The sequence below is a fragment of the Dicentrarchus labrax genome, unplaced genomic scaffold, assembly GCF_905237075.1.
Source record: "Dicentrarchus labrax unplaced genomic scaffold, dlabrax2021, whole genome shotgun sequence".
NCBI classification, from domain to species: Eukaryota; Metazoa; Chordata; class Actinopteri; family Moronidae; genus Dicentrarchus; species Dicentrarchus labrax.
This window is the reverse complement of record NW_026136704.1, coordinates 5,715,946-5,733,067: the sequence shown is the minus strand read 5'-3', so window position 1 is coordinate 5,733,067 and position 17,122 is coordinate 5,715,946. Positions and strand designations below refer to the sequence as shown.

At 40.6% G+C, this 17,122-nt stretch overlaps 1 protein-coding gene across 1 annotated transcript in view; it reads right to left on the bottom strand.

Annotated features, from left to right (window-relative positions):
- Window positions 1–17,122, bottom strand: part of ulk2 (unc-51 like autophagy activating kinase 2) — a 40,250-nt gene that overhangs the window by 16,090 nt on the left and 7,038 nt on the right. Inside the window, exons 4-12 of the mRNA XM_051397076.1 lie at window positions 7,534–7,566; window positions 5,454–5,490; window positions 2,452–2,625; window positions 1,656–1,729; window positions 1,354–1,455; window positions 1,211–1,269; window positions 487–569; window positions 309–359; window positions 119–207 (exon numbers count right to left, since the gene is read on the bottom strand). Coding sequence (XP_051253036.1) covers window positions 119–207; window positions 309–359; window positions 487–569; window positions 1,211–1,269; window positions 1,354–1,455; window positions 1,656–1,729; window positions 2,452–2,625; window positions 5,454–5,490; window positions 7,534–7,566 — 702 coding nt within the window. The remainder of the gene's footprint in view (window positions 1–118; window positions 208–308; window positions 360–486; window positions 570–1,210; window positions 1,270–1,353; window positions 1,456–1,655; window positions 1,730–2,451; window positions 2,626–5,453; window positions 5,491–7,533; window positions 7,567–17,122) is intronic.

Here is a 17,122-nt window from a genome sequence, read left to right as displayed (position 1 = left end):
TGTGCTGGATGAAGCAAGCAAGCACACCAGGGAGGCATGGTTAATATTTTATTACCTTTGTCGCAGTGTAAGTGTAATCCTCTCTGAATGAGGATTTATAAAGTAATATCAAACTCACAGGAGGGGAGTTGTAGCGGATACATGGGGAGCTGCCACAGGAACTGTCCGTCACTGCACTGGAGGTGCTGGGGACCGGCACTGGACAAGCTGAAGGCAATAAATGCACGATTAATCATGTTTTTAATTGGATGATGTGAAAGTGTAGTACTGTACTCTATCCTGTTTCGGAATGTGACCTTTGTGCTTACATTTTTTAATGGTGGATGATGGCTCCAGGAAAGGATGGCTGAAAAAAGCATCTGCAGAAGAAGGGGTTAGAGGAACAGAACAGATCAGAGAAGTTTTTAACAAACATCAAGACCTCAAACTTGAACAGTAAATTTGCCATTTAATGTTTAAAGACATTGTTATTATGTCACAACTCACCAAAGTCCATCCTGTCTTTCTGATTCCTCTGCAGCAACCCAAGCAAAAGGTCGCTAAGTTGTGGGGATGTCTCCCTTGGGATGCTGGGTAATGAGAGCATGGGAACATTAATACCTTGTTTCTCATAGGGCGCAACAATCTTTCAAGTTAATTGCATATCACACTGCGCAAGATGGATCAAATAAAGTCTTGGTTGCAATCTGTGTCAGATGATGCGATGAATGCCTGGTTAACTATAGCATTACGATGTAAATAGAAACAAGGGTCTATGGCCATACTAGTGGCTCTGTGAGGCTGCACAGCAGGGCTAAAAGCTAACCTCATGCTAACATGCTTATCTTAGAGTCCGTATGTCCATATAGATGTCCATATTTTATGATAAGTCGCTAACGTAATTATTGTGACAGTCGATAATTACATATCGCACATGTTCTATGATAAGTCAATAACGTAATTATCATGACAGAGGATAATTTTATATATAATATATAATGTTATCTTGACAGGCCTACTGGTGGTGGCCAAATGACCAACATTGCCACCCACAGACCCATGCTGCTTCCACGACTAAAACAGATGCAAGCAGAGGAATGTCATCAACCAGCATCATCCCATATGCACCGGCCTCAAAGATTTTACCAAAATTCCTCTCAAACAATTCAACTTTCATCTGCGACAGCCCAAATTAAACACAGCAAAAGAAGCCAGAGGGTTTGTGGCTTACATAGGTTGTAGATTCTTGTTCTTCTCATAGAACATCCTCAGGTCTTGGGGACTATTGGCCTGAAAATATTAGAAACAAATTGATGCAGAGATACACACATTTACAAACACATTTGCTCCCGGTTTGTTGTGCACAGTATTTACCTGGAACGGCGGCTTGCCGACCAGACACTGGTAGATAACTGTCCCTATGCTCCACAGGTCGGCCTTGGCATCGTAGTTCTGGGACATGATGACCTCGGGGGCCTGAAGGAGGAAAGGTTACAAGTAAAGATCCAGAGCAGGCAGAGTTCTGCAACAAACATTTGAGAAAGCTGACAGGTCATTTTAAAATGCCTGACCTCAGCTCTGCAGTTCCAGACAGACAGACAGACAGACAGACAGACAGACAGACAGACAGACAGACAGACAGACAGACAGACAGACAGACAGTAAATCACACTGACCATGTACATGGGTGACCCACATAGTGTGGCTGCCATCATGTTGCTCTGGAGGTACCGTGCGAAGCCAAAGTCAGCTGCAGGACAGAAGCATGAAGCAAACCAGTCAGTACACGTATTATTATTATTATTATCATCATTATTATTATTATTAGTAACACAATCCACTATTGATGGACTCTGGAGGATTGCCTGGGAGACACTGGGACCTCAACACATGCATAAAATAGTCTTGGATTCAAAACAGAGATAAGCCTGTGATGGAGAATGACATCAGAAAATGCATTAATTGCAATACTCTAATAGCACAGAAATAAGTTGTTTTGAGTGTGGACAGCATAGTAGCACTTTGTTTGATAGTCAAGGTTATGTACACAGAAAATGGTAAAGAAAATTATCTCTTCCATGCCCAGTCCACTTACGCCTTTCGTTCTGTTCCTGACCAAAAGTAATTCACACTATTTCACTTCTGAATTGAAAAGTAGGACCAAGGAAACGCAGCATTATTTTTAAATTGCTTAATCATTATGTCTCTATAAATTTGGATCCAATAGATGTACGCTCTACACTGTTTTTATTTCAGCCCTCTGACATAAATAAACTACGTATGTGTCATTACAAGACACTGGACACATAGGCATATAAATATTAAATCTATTAAGTAGAAGTCTATAGTATATGATAATCCTGACCAAAAATATACCATGTGCAGACATTACATTAGCTGAAAAGAAAACCTGTAGCAGAAGAAGTCCCCATCCACTGTTTTAAAGACCAAAAAAAGGACTGTTTCTGTCACCTATTTTGATGCGGATGCCACTGATGTTGGACTTCTTGCGGCCCACATATGACAGCAGGATGTTCTGGGGTTTTAGGTCACGGTGGATGATTCCTTTGCTGTTGAGGATGCGCATGGCAGCTGCAATTTGCTGGAGGAAAACCCTCAGAGTGTCTTCTCTGAGCGTCCCCTTAGCTAAATAAGAAAAAATGACAAAAACCAAAGATTGGTATCAAAATGGTACCGTTTGTCAGCAATAACAGGACAATGGCTTCCCAGGGATGTGACACCTACCTTCTTAAAAAGGTATGCTGTGGAGTTTTTGACCTCTAGTAGCACTAACAAGGCATTTATTGTTTTGTTTGTCTCGTTCCTGCAAACGTAAGGACTTGAAATGCACATGTTTGTTGTACCTCAAGGATACATACCATGTGTTTTGATGAGTAACACTGAATGTAAAAATAAATTCTGTTAGATTACAAGGAAACTCAGCAGAGCACCTTATAGACAATCTGCTCACTAAGATGCTCCTTCTTGCCAATTGTTTCCTGGATAGCTGTCTCAAGGCTGGCCTATTGATCTTATGCAGGTGCTTCCTGCTGCTTAATGAAGCACATTAATGAATAGTTTCCTTGGTCTGCACTGATATGATGCAGAGTCAATATTTAAATACAATAAAACATGCATTAACTCCACAAAATGTGCTTATCAGCCTCACTTGATTAAAGCTAATAATTAGCATATTATAGTAATAATCCCATGGTAAATAGGGTAAATTGAAGCAGTGAAGGTCCATTTCCCTGGTGGTAGTGAAATAAGTCTAATTCGATGTGAGACTAAGAGGATTCCTCTCTCCCTCTCATTCTATTTTTCTCTCTTTATCAAGCCATTGTGATTACAGTGTAGGCATAGATCAAACCAGTAAGCTTATCAACATTAATCTAGGATTTGGGGGGGTTAGCTGCTCTCTGCCCACCACAGTGGATCAACTTTTAACATGGAAAAGTTGTGCAAGTAGTAGAATCATTAACTAGTGAAATCCTCTTATATAATATAAGATGTTACCTACGCAGTGTTTACAGCCTGAAGTGAACAGAGAAGCTCTTCAAGGACAAAGTGACTAATAGTTGAGTACAGCCCACCGTAACAGTCTCAACACTAAAGCACTATGACCCCACAGGTTTCATTTCACAACTGGCAGTGTTACTCAAGCAGAGACTGCTGGGCAACCCGTCACTGATGGGTCTGACCATGACCCACTCTGTAAACTGCAAATGTGGACATGCGGGGCAGGTACATTATGCAAAAGTACAGTGATAAGGGAACTGTTCCTGCACAATCAGTGTTTTTATGGAACAGAGGTATAAACACCTGTGGTTATCTAACAGATGTATTGGCAAACTGCCACTCTTTTGGAGCCAACCTGATTTAAACTCTGTTAAACTATACACAACAACTATAGTAACACATTTTGATTGTTCAGTTCATTTCTGACTCCCTTTGACACTCAAATATGGTGAGATCATTATTCTGAAACACAAAAGCTGTAAAAGGATACCAGATACCATGAAGCTTTCAGGGAAACTGTTCTATTTAGCAACCAAATGAAGGTTGTGCAATGAAAAACAAGGACATTTTGATGATGTGTGTTTAGCTACTGTATGTATAACAGCTATTGTGCATCAATGATAAAGATTTAACAAAAAAATCCACTGACTAAAACGATTATTCATCCATCCAAATCACCACATGTGATGTAGCAGAAAAGGGCTGCATCTAAAACCTCTAGAAGAAATCTAGGACATTGAGTTTTCCAAGGTCAAGAATGAACCTTCAAGCTCGATTATGACGATAATTTAAGTGCAACAGGTATTTATCCATAACAACAGGCAGTAATGTGTTGCCTAGATGGCATCTTATCGCCAAATCACAAGTACAAACAGTCTGTAAGCAGCAAGTATTTAAGTTATTATGGCAGTGAAGCAACTTCCTTCACCAGTATGTTTTGTGTTGTATCAGTGTTCTATATAATGACTTTTATAGACTGCTTACAAGTGTTTGAGAAAGAGAAACTATTCTTATTAGATCCTATGTTGTTGACTCAGTTGGGAATGTCTTTAACTCCCAGGTTTACTAGGGGTGTGGATTTAATAACATAGTCTGCACAAATGTAAACATGGAACTTGACATTCTGGTTCTCCCACGTTTTCTCAACTTCAGACCCCAGCTGTCAGACTGACACATCCCACGCCCATGATGTCACTGACAACATAAAGATAGATACACCCCAGTGGTAATGCAAAACAAGTGGTGGAAACAGTAAAGCAATGCTAGCAATGTGCGTTTGTCTTTTATTGGTTGCCTACTAGACTTTTACTCAGACTAGGATTAAATCAACACATTCCAAATGTCACTGAGAAGCCAGGAGGAGGACTGTATTTTTGGTGAGGGATACACTAGTATGTATACATTTGGACTCTTATGTTCTTCATTTTCTTTCCCGATTGGTATAAAACAGAACTTCCGAACATCCCTTTCACTGTCCAATATGTATCATTTCAGCTTAAGCTTACTTGTTGCTTTCAGAAATGCTGACCTCTGTTTTAAACGGTCACAATGGCATAAGCACTGTGCTGACTGACTCTGAACTAGAGAAGGAACCCTTTGTACAAAGCTGCAGTTGTTCCCACGCACACAAACACATGGAAAACATGAAGACATAAAAACACTCACTCATAGGGACACACACAAGCTCTTTAACATCCCCACATGATACAGACTTGCATTATTCAACAAACTATCCATCACACATAGATAATAAATGCACAATTGGTGCACACATTCCCACACCTACACTCATAATAGCTGCAGTCACATGGCTTTTCCTCCCCTGCAGAATTAGTAACTTTGTTTTGATGAATATCCGTGTGTGTGTGTGTGTGTGTGTGTGTGTGTGTGTGTGTGTGTGTGTGTGTGTGTGTGTGTGTGTGTGTGTGTGTCAGACAGATTAGTGTGATGCTTACCTTGCAGATAGTCGGCAAGATCACCTCCGTTACAGTACTGTGCATGGGGAGAAAAACAACCACTATCAGCAACAATTAAATTCTGGTTCAACAAGCTGAGAAGCACATTTTTGTTATTATGTGTGCTTATGTGTTTGAGTGTGTCTGTGTATATGTGCACGGGTGTTTGTTCAAATCTTAGCCCAGATAATGGCGGGCTCATCAATTAATCTGCTGAACGACGGTAGCTTTATCTGTGCTGACAATCTCTGTTAGAGTGCAGTTAGTTCTCAAGAGGGACAACAAGAACAGACGGATGAGGTGAACTGGAAGTGAACTGCTGATTGGATAAGTACAGACAAGCAACAGTAAATAAAGTTATTGTGAGCCTTCCACTGTAACATTGCTTGCGTCACCCTGGTCTCAGCTTCTGAGGTGAACTTCATGTAGAGATGGGTAACTTATTAAAGGAAAAGCCACATGAAGTTGGAATAGATTCTCCAAGTCTCTGAACTCTACTGGAGGAATGAACAGCATCCTTCCAAAAGATATGACCTCATTTGGTGTTTTTTGATGGTAGTGGAGAGCCCTTCTCTCCAAATCACCTATAGGTCTTCAATCAGGCTGAAATCTGGTGACTACCACAGCTTATTTACATCATGTGCAAACTCATTAACCCATTCAGTGATCCCATGTTATGTGTACTGAAGAATCTGCATTATTTATGGTTCTACACTTCAGGGTTTCCCTTTAATTTGCTACCTGTCTATATTGTTTGTAACCTGTTAAAGTGTGACCTGGCACAACAATATGTGGAAAAATCTCTTGTGATAAAGCTGAATTTAATTCTGGTTTTTGCATCCAGCTGTTGTGTATTAAGTCACTGGTTGACCTCACCTTCATATGAAGAATTCAATTAAGCCTTAGCAAAACATCACACTTCAATGGGAACAGAATTTATACAGTGTCAAACCATGGACAGGTGTTGCCTTGCTCTTTACATGCAAGTTAACCAATCCAAATCACACTATGCCTGCTACTGTATGTTGGCAAAGTGCTGCTCTAAATGTTCCTTACAAACATTGCTAAGAAAATGTTTTTTTTACCCTCCAGACTGAATGTTCAAACGGTTAAGTATTCCTTTCATTTGCATTACACCTGGCTCAGTGCATCTCTTCAGAACACTTTCATCTGATACTTCCACCAATGTTTGAGTAAGACAAGCTTCATCCTGCTAAGCAAAACATGAGGCATCAGCATTGATTTAGACAGAGTGAGGTTTGTGCTTCAAAGTGCAGCAAGGGCACGATCCTCGCAATGTTCCTTAAACCGCTTCATAGCTGAAAATTTTAAATATAAATATGAAAAGCCATTTATCTAAAAACAACCAATGGCAGGTCTTGTCTTTTACCTGTGTGTCTCTGAAAACAACACAATGAAAAAAACTGTAATGTAGATACCCTCAAATGAATGTAACTTAGTCATACAGCAGTTGATCCAAACACAAAAAACACCAAAGGATTATACTGTATAACTGTCTAAACATAGACCAAAACAAGATTTTAAGCAAAGGCTTTCGGGGGAACGTGATTCCTAGAAAACAGACGGCTGTGTTCTCAGTTAGTAACTTGAGGTGCATACATGGTTTATTTTCAACCCTGCGGCCAGCTGAGCGTGTTGCGAAATGACTGGAGAAAGTTGGGAGGGGGAGGTTGTCAGCAAGTTAAGAGAGGAAACTGAGACATGATGTGAAAGAAAACAAGTGAGGAAAAAACAACAGAGAAAATTGACGGGGGAGGAGCGACAGCAGGGAAGCCTGCCAAAGGGGGAAGAAGACCTGCTGACAGCCAGTGCTGGGGGTAAAGCATTACTCTGTAATGAATGCTCAAAGTACGTTTTTGTGGTAAAGGCTGCATTGATAATAATCCATCTCATTACTTATGTTAATAAGTAAATACATGTTAATAAATAATAAAGAAAAGTGACTAGAGTAAGTAACAAAGTAACCAATTATATTAAATACCAACTTTTCCCAACACGTGGGGAGGAGATAAGAGTTCTGACTCATGAAATATCCAGACAGTCACGTTTCTGTACTTACCTCCATGACCAGGAAAACAGAGTTTGGTGTTTCCTAGAAGAGAAGAGACACAGAATCAGTTACAGAAGCCATTTATCCTGAAGCAGCTGTCAGCTCCACCACACAGCCGTAAGAAACAGCCACTGGAAACATTTCAAAGTACATTACACCAGCACTTGCTATTTTTGACAGCCATGCTATCTCTGAACATGTATTTTTGTGTCGTGAAAATCCTGTTTGATGCTTATGACAGGCAGTAATTCAAGTTATATATCGTGCACGGCCACAAGTCACAGAAAGATGACCCCCAGTCAACATAAACCATTGTGTAGACCTGACATTTTCCAGAGAAGTGGAAAGGACTGTAAATGACTGAAATGTTTAGTAATTTTTCAGGCAAAAATGCCAAATTTTCCCTGCTTGCCAAATAAGAGAATTCGCACAATACAAGGGTATGATTCGATATATTGCCATATTTTGCCATACTGTAAGCAATGTGATATATTGTGTTATAATATCACGTTACATACTATCGCAATGTACTTTTTTCCTTTACTGAATATTGTATAATCATATAATTCATAGCATATTGAACATGAAAATCAAAAAAATAATCAACAGATAAATCAGCAATGTAAATAATTGTTGCAGCCCTAATGTACTTGTTTAAACAAAGAAGCCTGCAGCTCTAGTTTGGGAACCAGTTAAGCAATATATGGAATTTTTATCCAACAGTGCCTATAAAAATGTAGCAAAATGTAACATTACTATATTACTGTGGCATTATCAACAGTTTATTTAAATAAAGATGTGGGGAATGTAGGGCAGTACAAGTTAAGAGTGATTGAACTGCATCCAAATGAGTTTTTTGCTTGGGCCTACCATATATACACTACCGGCAGGAGACATAGTACATATTTATTTACGAGCAATCTGCTTGTACATGGAATGAATCAGATTGACATCAACTTCTGCACCCACTAGCATTTCTAGCTAGCAGAAGACAACAACAACAACAAAAAAAAAGTAATTCAGTTCACCATTCCACATATAAACAAATACTAGGTGACCGTGGTCTGACCACTAGCTACAGTACTGTGCCACATGTAAGTCAACTGACGTGTGACCCCGGGCTAATGGGCTTGTTTGTTTGGTTGGTAAGAAGCTCAGTCTCCAATCCTGCACAGTGTTTTCTCCAACTGGGGCAGGTGGTGGTGGGGGATGGGACACCAGTATTCATTCTGACTGTATGTGTGTGAGAATATGTGTGTGTGTGTGTTGGGGGGGCTAGGGGGGGGATTACATAATGAGGATGTATTCTGCAGCGCAATCTGGAGAAGAGGGGGGATGGGAGTAAAGTGTCGGGGTGCTGAGGGTAACGGGTACGTCACTGTCTATACACACACACACACACACACACACCACACACACACACACACACACACACACACACACACACACACACACACACACACACACACACACACACACACACACACACACACACACACACACACACAGGCAATGACTGAACATTCTTACACAATGACAACCTCGAGTGTCCACTATCCAACGTCACAGAGAAAACTGATAACTATCAACAAACAGCAGAGCGAGAGTACTTCTAAGAAAAGCTGCTGCCTGGAGAAACATTTATTTTGTTCAGTGTGTGTTTTTACACTTTCCCAGGTTGTCTCTGGCTGCTGCATTTGCCTCAGTTTGGTTTGTTGCCTAATTGCTAAGAAGTGAGATGAATTTCAAGAGGCAGGTGCCGACAGCCACACATAGGCTAGCCTTTGTTTGTGAGGACTAAGGGGAAGCAGCAGCTCACAGTTATGAAAGTGACAACCGCCCAAACTGTTTACAAGAACAAATGTTTTATAGAAGGTACTGCTCACACACATTTACTGCATCTGAAATAAAAATTGATGGACTTGTGGTCATGGTGATGGCTAGCTGCCAGATGAGGGGCTGGGCTCCCAAAGGTTCCATTCCAGCACAAAATATTCCCAAACAACTATGATATAAATAGCCCCTCTGTCATCATAACCTTGTCACACTCATGTAACGTTTAGAAGCTGTTTCGCAAGCAACCAAATCTGCAGACTGCATAGAAGGATGAAAGGATTTTATTATCCTCAGATATGAAAACTGACAACACAATACACAGGGACTGAAAAGTAGGTGGCACAAACACAAAAATACTCCAGGCTGCCAAGAGTCAATGTGAGCCAAATCAACACCGTGTCTGGTTAGTCCTTCAGTTATTGCGTCACACTCCAACTCCAGGAGTGGTTATGTAACAATATGGGGGATGGGATATGGTCGAACTGGAAAGTGAACTGGAGAGGGTGGATGTGGGGAGGAGTGTGTGAGTGTGAGTGTGTGTGTGTGTGTGTGAGAGAGAGAGAGAGAGAGAGGAGAGGGGGAGAGAGAGTGAGAGAGAGAGAGAGTCTGTACTGGGGGGGGGGTTGTTAAGCTTTTGTGGAGAGCTGGTGTGCTTTTGTCACGCAAGCGACAAGCGTAATCCAAAGTGGTGTCATTTGGGAGTAAAGTCTGTGCTTTGACATAACAGCAGCACACAGTGACAGATGACTGTGTCAGTGACAGCAGCAGGAAAACACTAATTATGTGCTGAGGACAAAAGGTCAGGATTGCTTGTTGATCTTCAGTAAAGATGAATCGTGTGTAAAGAAGGGAGGATGTTTGTTTTTGCAGCTGTACAATTTGTTACACAGATATGCTGTGTATGGCCACATATACACACACAAAAACAATACTAATTCTGTTATGCATGGAAAGGAACAGGACATGTATTATGGTCCTCAAGAAACAATTATGCAAGAGACACACATGTGTACTGAAGATCATGTGAGTCTGTTTGCACATGCTTATGTCCTGATAAACCATGTAATACACTAATCATCACATGTTTATTCCAGATGACTGGGTGTGTGTGTGCCAGTGGTTCAGTGAGCGGCAACTGTTTTTTTTCCCTCTGAGCTTCTGTCCCAGCCAGTTAAATGTCTGGAAAGCAAACTTCTGTAAAGGAATGTGGATGGACGCCAGAGAGGTCCATACAGCTGGTTTTCTAGGAAAACTCAATGAGCTCCAAAAATCCCCCCTGAAAGTATCCAAGAACATGTACTGCCCCCTTCATGTCAGACCTGCCTCAATACCTTGTGTAATTAGAACACACACACCCACACACACCAACCCACACCCCACACACACACACACACACACACACACACACACACACACACACACACACACACACACACAGGCTGGGGGCCCCTCACCAGGCTAGAACACAATGTTCCTTAGGAGCGACATCGGCTTTTGTGAAGATTGGCTCACAAACCAAAACACTTCATAAACAAACCTCCACCCCCCTCTTCCTCTGTTTACATATACAGCAACTTTTAACTCCACCAATGTATTGTTTCTGTCAATAACAGCAAATAATCAAGTTGGTTGTTAGTTGTGCAAAACCATTATGGATACTACACCACCTACATAGTGCCATAGAATTCAAAAATTAAAGTTAAAAATAGTCATTGTGATCTTAAAAAGGACCAGTGTATAGGATTTAGTGGATTCTAGCAGTGTAGGAAGAGGCTGCAAAACTTGCAAAAGGCCCTAAAGACAGTGTTTGGTTTGTCCGTTCTGGGCTACTGTAGAAACATGGCAGTTCAACATGGCAGACTTCGTAGAAGAGGACCCGTTCCCTCTGTAGATAAAAACAGCTCTATTATCATTCTTTTTTTTCTCCAGGTGATTATACACCAACGAAAATATACCTATGAATGTTATGTTCCATTTTTGCAAATAGATCCTCCCGAATGCTACACACTGGACCTTTAAGTACAAACAAAACCAAACAAATCAAATAGTGAATATAACTACTTGTGTATAGTTACATTATAATTAACAGCATGTGTGGTGGGATACTCATGACAATACAATTTTGCAGCATTCGGCAGTTGGGGGAATTTTTAAATTTTGGCCACCTTGGATGAATGCATGGCTAATGATTTTTCACTGTAAAATGAAAACAAACCATAAAACAACAAGGCTGTAATGTACAACGTGAGTGAGGGAGAGAGGAGAGAGAGAGCCATAGGGCCCTGACACAGGACACCTTATAATTAGACTCGTCTACCTCACACTGCTGCAGCTTGCTTAACATGAACGGCTCCATGAAGGAGGACGGGGAGCCGCTCAGCTGTGTGCTTAAGACTGTCATTAAAAGCAACAAACGAGCAGAGCTGCTGTAAACTACAGCACGAAAAGGGAACTGCAATCTGTCATGGGTGCGCATACTCCCACATCTAGCCCTGCAGTCTTTTGTCAATGCACAGCTATTCTGAGAGGGAGGCAGGTAGCTGGTACTTCTTTACCCACTCACACACAAGCAGCCTGAGGTTCACTGCATTCACAAAAGCTGGCAGCCATTCACGTGTACATGGTTTCATAAAGCAACATTTAGGACATGTTAAAACCTTTTTAATGCTTTAACCTACTTATAATATATTTTAATTAAACAACTATTACATTGACACTTGCCTGATCAGTTTAACCTTACAATAAACATTTAACTCCGTTAAATATTACTGATTTTAAGTCATTGATCCTACATACAGTGCAAATCTGCACGGCTAAGACCTGAGAAAGAACTGTGTGTATGCATTCAACAAAGAACACAAGAAGTGCTGAGGTAGTGAATGAACACCTCCATTGTGAAACTAAATCAAACATACAAAAGAACATAAGCAGTTCTACTAAGAACTGTGTATTCAGTGTTCACACCAGTACAATGCAGTCTAGTCTATAATGTGCTGTGAATAGAAACATAGTCAGCTGTGGCGTGAGCCTGAGTGGGCTTCGAGGGGAAATTATAGAGTCAAGATTATAATTTAGGATTGGATTTAGCTACTTAATCTTAAACTAGAGCTGAAAAACTGATCCATGACAAACTCTAACTGCTGTTCCCTGGAACTGATACAACAAACACTGAAAAGTATTACAGCACCTAACCTGCTTGACCGGACTTAAATATCTTTGATATATTTGATATATTTTTTAATATATCATAAGTAACAATCCTACTGTGAAAATTCCGTGCTTGTTTGGGTTGAACTTCTCCTCCTGCATATTGCCATCTGCCAAATGCTTGTTGGCATCCTGTTAGCTACAACTGATACTACAGCCACACCAGCAGTTCAGAGTCTGTGTGAGCACAGTGGTGCTTTCAGGCCAAATGCTAATATCAGCATGCTAACATGCTCACAATGACAGTGCTAACATGCGGATGCTTAAAGGGCCAAAGGATTACCATTGTGAGTCTGATGGGAATATCATTCATTTTTCAGGTATTTGGTCAAACCGCAAATTGAGATTTTGACCTGATTGTGGCGCAAGATGAAAAGTCAGAGGATCATCAAAGTCATTACATTACATCCTGTGGGGAACATGCACTGCATTTCATAGCAATCCATCCAATAGTGGATGAGATAGTTCATTCAAAGCCACAAACCTCATGATGGAGCTAGGGGAAAGGTCAGGAGAATGCATACGTTCCTCTGGGAACGTATGAATGTCTACACAAAACCTCATTGCAATCCAACTAGTGCTGAGATATTTCAGTCTAGATCAAAGTGGGGAAACCATCTAGCAACAGACCAAAAGACTGTAGTGTGGCTAAAAACAAGTCTGATCCCAACCCTGACTTAATCTCCACCCCTGTTTGGACTTCAGACTCAACTGCACACAGTCCTGGAATTAACCATTTTGTTGGTTTTGACTAAAGCAGTGTGTGTCAGCATCTCCATCCCTGAACCAAAAATGAACCACTGCATTAGCAGCATCGTGCTTATCAAAAGGTCAAACACTCTCACCATCGTCACGTCAGGAGGCTCCTATTGACTCAAAGACTTGCCCTTTCCCAGCAGCCGACAACTGTCAGCTGGCCTATCAGTAACCACCCGCAGTGTATACACCAGACAGGTCAGAGGGCGGGGTTTATGGGTCATTATTATCAGACTATAAATAGGTAACCCATATCTTGTTGGCAAAGACAAAAACATTGGCAGACTTCTGGCTAATCTAGGTCAAAATTTCAGCGGATTTCAGACTTACTTTGACTGTCCAAATGTTGGAAATGCTTTAATGGACAGCCATTTAACAGTGTCTACAAAAGAAAAGCCTAATTAAGACAGTTAAAAGTAAAGATCTATGCTTTTTCTAATAAAATTTAGAGCCATGGGGTGACTAGACAGCTGAACAAACCAGCTCGGGTTACATTTCCTGTTCTGTTGGCTAAACCCAGTCATATAGCACAAGGTTTTAAAACAACAACAACAGCTGATGAGGCTGAAGCAGCCAACTAGGGATGCGAGAAGGAGTGATGATAAAGGGCAACACGGGGACACAAGAAACTGGAAAAAGTAAGCTAAATATTCACAATAAACAAGGAATGGAAACAATGAAAAAAGGGGAAAGAAAAGTGGCAGCTGCCAGTTGGTCTTGGTTACCAAAGGGCTTCAACACACCAGACTCTATTGATAGTAGCCAAGAGAGGAAATGCACAGCATTAGACTGGCTACCAACAGACAGACAGATAATGCAGGGGACAGAAAAAAGAAAAGCCAGCTGGTAGGAGAAGGACACAGTGAGACACTGTGCTTAATGCTTTAGAGCAGCCCAGTGGATGTTACAGGGAACAGGGGCAGAGGTGACAGAAAGCAGGTAAACAAAATGAAGAAAGAAAGAGCGGAAGTGCCGAAACAAACTAACTCGAACCACATAATTGATAAAGTGGGCTTAGAGGAACTGCGAATCCATCAAAACAAACAGCAGCATAAGCTCGGTGTCTGTCTGGACCACAGTGTTTCTTGGTTTAAGGATGGGTGACCAGTGTTGATTTCTATTTGAGTAATTTGTCCCCTGATATAGTCTTTTACTGTGGAAAAATAAATATTCAAAGCTTCAAACTCATGATCAACCTCTAGCCTAATAACAACTGTATTAGCTCAAATATAATACAAAGACAAATATATTACAACCCTGATTATAAAGGCTTTTGTTCAAAGTTTCTCTGTACAGACTAACCAAAACCAGGCTATCTATTTTTCCCCGTTTTCAGTTTTCATGCTAAGCTAAGCTAACTGGCTGCTGGCTGGCTGTAGCTTCAGATTAAATGGAGATATATGAGAGTAGTACTGTGTCCATCTTGTGATCTAACTCTCGGCAAGACACCAAATGCCCCTACATGCCAAACTGTCCAAATGGTCCATTTTGGCAAGATGATAGAAACTATTTGGACACCCAATGATTGACCTTCCAGTACCATGACATGATACATTTTCATTATGGCTTGCACCAGCTATATCCTTTCTTCTACTCTCTCTAAATACATAAAAAAGAAATGCATACGCTATCTGTTATTTGAGTCACTTTAGCTTCCTACTAAAGATAATTAACTTGTGTAATTGCTAAAAATTATTACAAATGAACATGTTCTTTAAAGCTATGATTCTTCTTCATTTTCAAGGAATAAAAAGAGATCAGTCACACTGTATGTGTCTTTAAATCAGTGAAAGAAGCTATCTATTCTACTGTATCCTGGCTGCTGACTTATGGCCATCCACAGCCATCTGCCTCTGGAAGAGGTTATTACATCAGCAGGACTGATGGAGGGATGAGGAGATGAGTGTATGAGTGGAAGGGTGGAAGGACTGATCCCTGTGGGAGGCTTACACCAACACAGGAAGTATTGCTTATTACTATGTGGGAAGTGCTTCATCATTACTTCAACGTTTCTACCTCACTCTTCATTTCTCCTTCTGTATCTCTTATTGGAAGTTCACCTAAATTGAAGGGTTCTTTGTAGCCAGCTTAGGGAATTCTAACAAACACACATTCCTACAACATCTGCTGGTGTGCACTTAATGACAGAAGTCTGGAGAGGGGAGACACTTAAGATTTTTCAGAACTCTCAACAGAACCACAGCTATTGCTTCTATTCTATTGTTCTCTACAAGTTTTATTTGAAGAACTACAAATACAAACATCTGCTTAACCTGTGTGGTTGGAAAATATGGCAATCAGAGCCTCACAACACCCACCATCATCAGGAACACCTCCTCTCTGTGTAGAACAACTAATAACATCACTACTGCTAGGGCTGTCCCAGGCTAATGATTTTCCTAGTCGACTAGTAGCCGTTCCATTAAGCCTATAGTTGACTAGTCGTTGCACGTTTATGCTATTAATTTAATTATTTAAATATACATTTTTAACAGCCGGCTGGCAAACACGATAATTAATCTGAATGTGTCAGAACAACCAGCAAGCAGACTGAACATCAAGTTCATTTATTTCAATACAGTATAACATCACATTATCTCACCAAAACACAGAATAAATAACTTCCAACTTCACAAAAACAAAGCAGACTTCTCCTATGCGTAAACAAACCTCCCCCTGTCCTTTGATCTCCTGGTCCGGGTTAGATTCAGCTAACAGGACCGTTACATTACTCCCGAACGGAGTTTGATATTGTTTTTGGTTTTGTGTGACTATCCAACTAATGCAAAGTAGGTCGACTATTAGAGGGAAACCCTAACTTATGCACTACAACAGTATACAAGAGTAACAAGAGTAACAAGAGTAACAAGAGTACCAATAGTACCAACAGTACCAACAGTACCAACAGTACCAACAGTACAGTACCAGTGATAAATGCAAGTGATGTGATAAATATTCTGCCTCCAGCAACACTTCTTTAACCATCGGGGTCTGCAGATGGATGTGCCAGGAATATGTGATATGGGCCAAGCTCCCAGCCAAAGGACAAAGGGGATTTGAGCTGTGTTTGTGCTCGTTTAACACACGAACACGGGCCCTCAGACAGGCATTAACCAGTGTGCTGTATATGTGACAGTGTACTGACAGCGTAGTCTTTTAGATCAGTACAATGCACTCTTTCCACTGACTCATACTTCATACTTTCCACAGGCTACACAGTTTGGCCAAAAGTATTAAACGTGCTTTGTTTGGGTGATGTAGCCTTGTAAAATCTATTCATACAAATGCATGTTTCACATCCAGCTCTCTGCAGTCCCGAAGTGTGTAAGAGCCATGGAAAGGCAGTTTTGATGAGTGCCTGCTTTGAGAAGCCATGTCCCACGATGAAGGGCAGATGAACTGAACAATTACCGCAAAGCAGTATGGGTCATTAGTCACATGAGCACACAAGACTTTAAAGCCTCAGTACCAGTGTTCAGATTTCATGGCTTATTTGTAGTACTGTATAATGCCGGTGCCCTTTTCTCTGAATTTCAAACCTGTTTAATTCACCAGAGCTGTGCTGATGACAAATATTTAAATTAGTATTTTGATGAAATCAATAAAAAAAAAATAAAAAAAACTCAAGTTCATCTGTATCTAGAAAACCAGAGAGATTTACTGTAGCTCACATTTAGTGATATATTAGAACAACGATAAAGTCAATTTAAGTCACATAATAATGTGTAATCATTACATTTGGAGGTGGAATTACATTTAGTGGCGAATGCTATTTAGTAATCAACTCATGGTAATAATG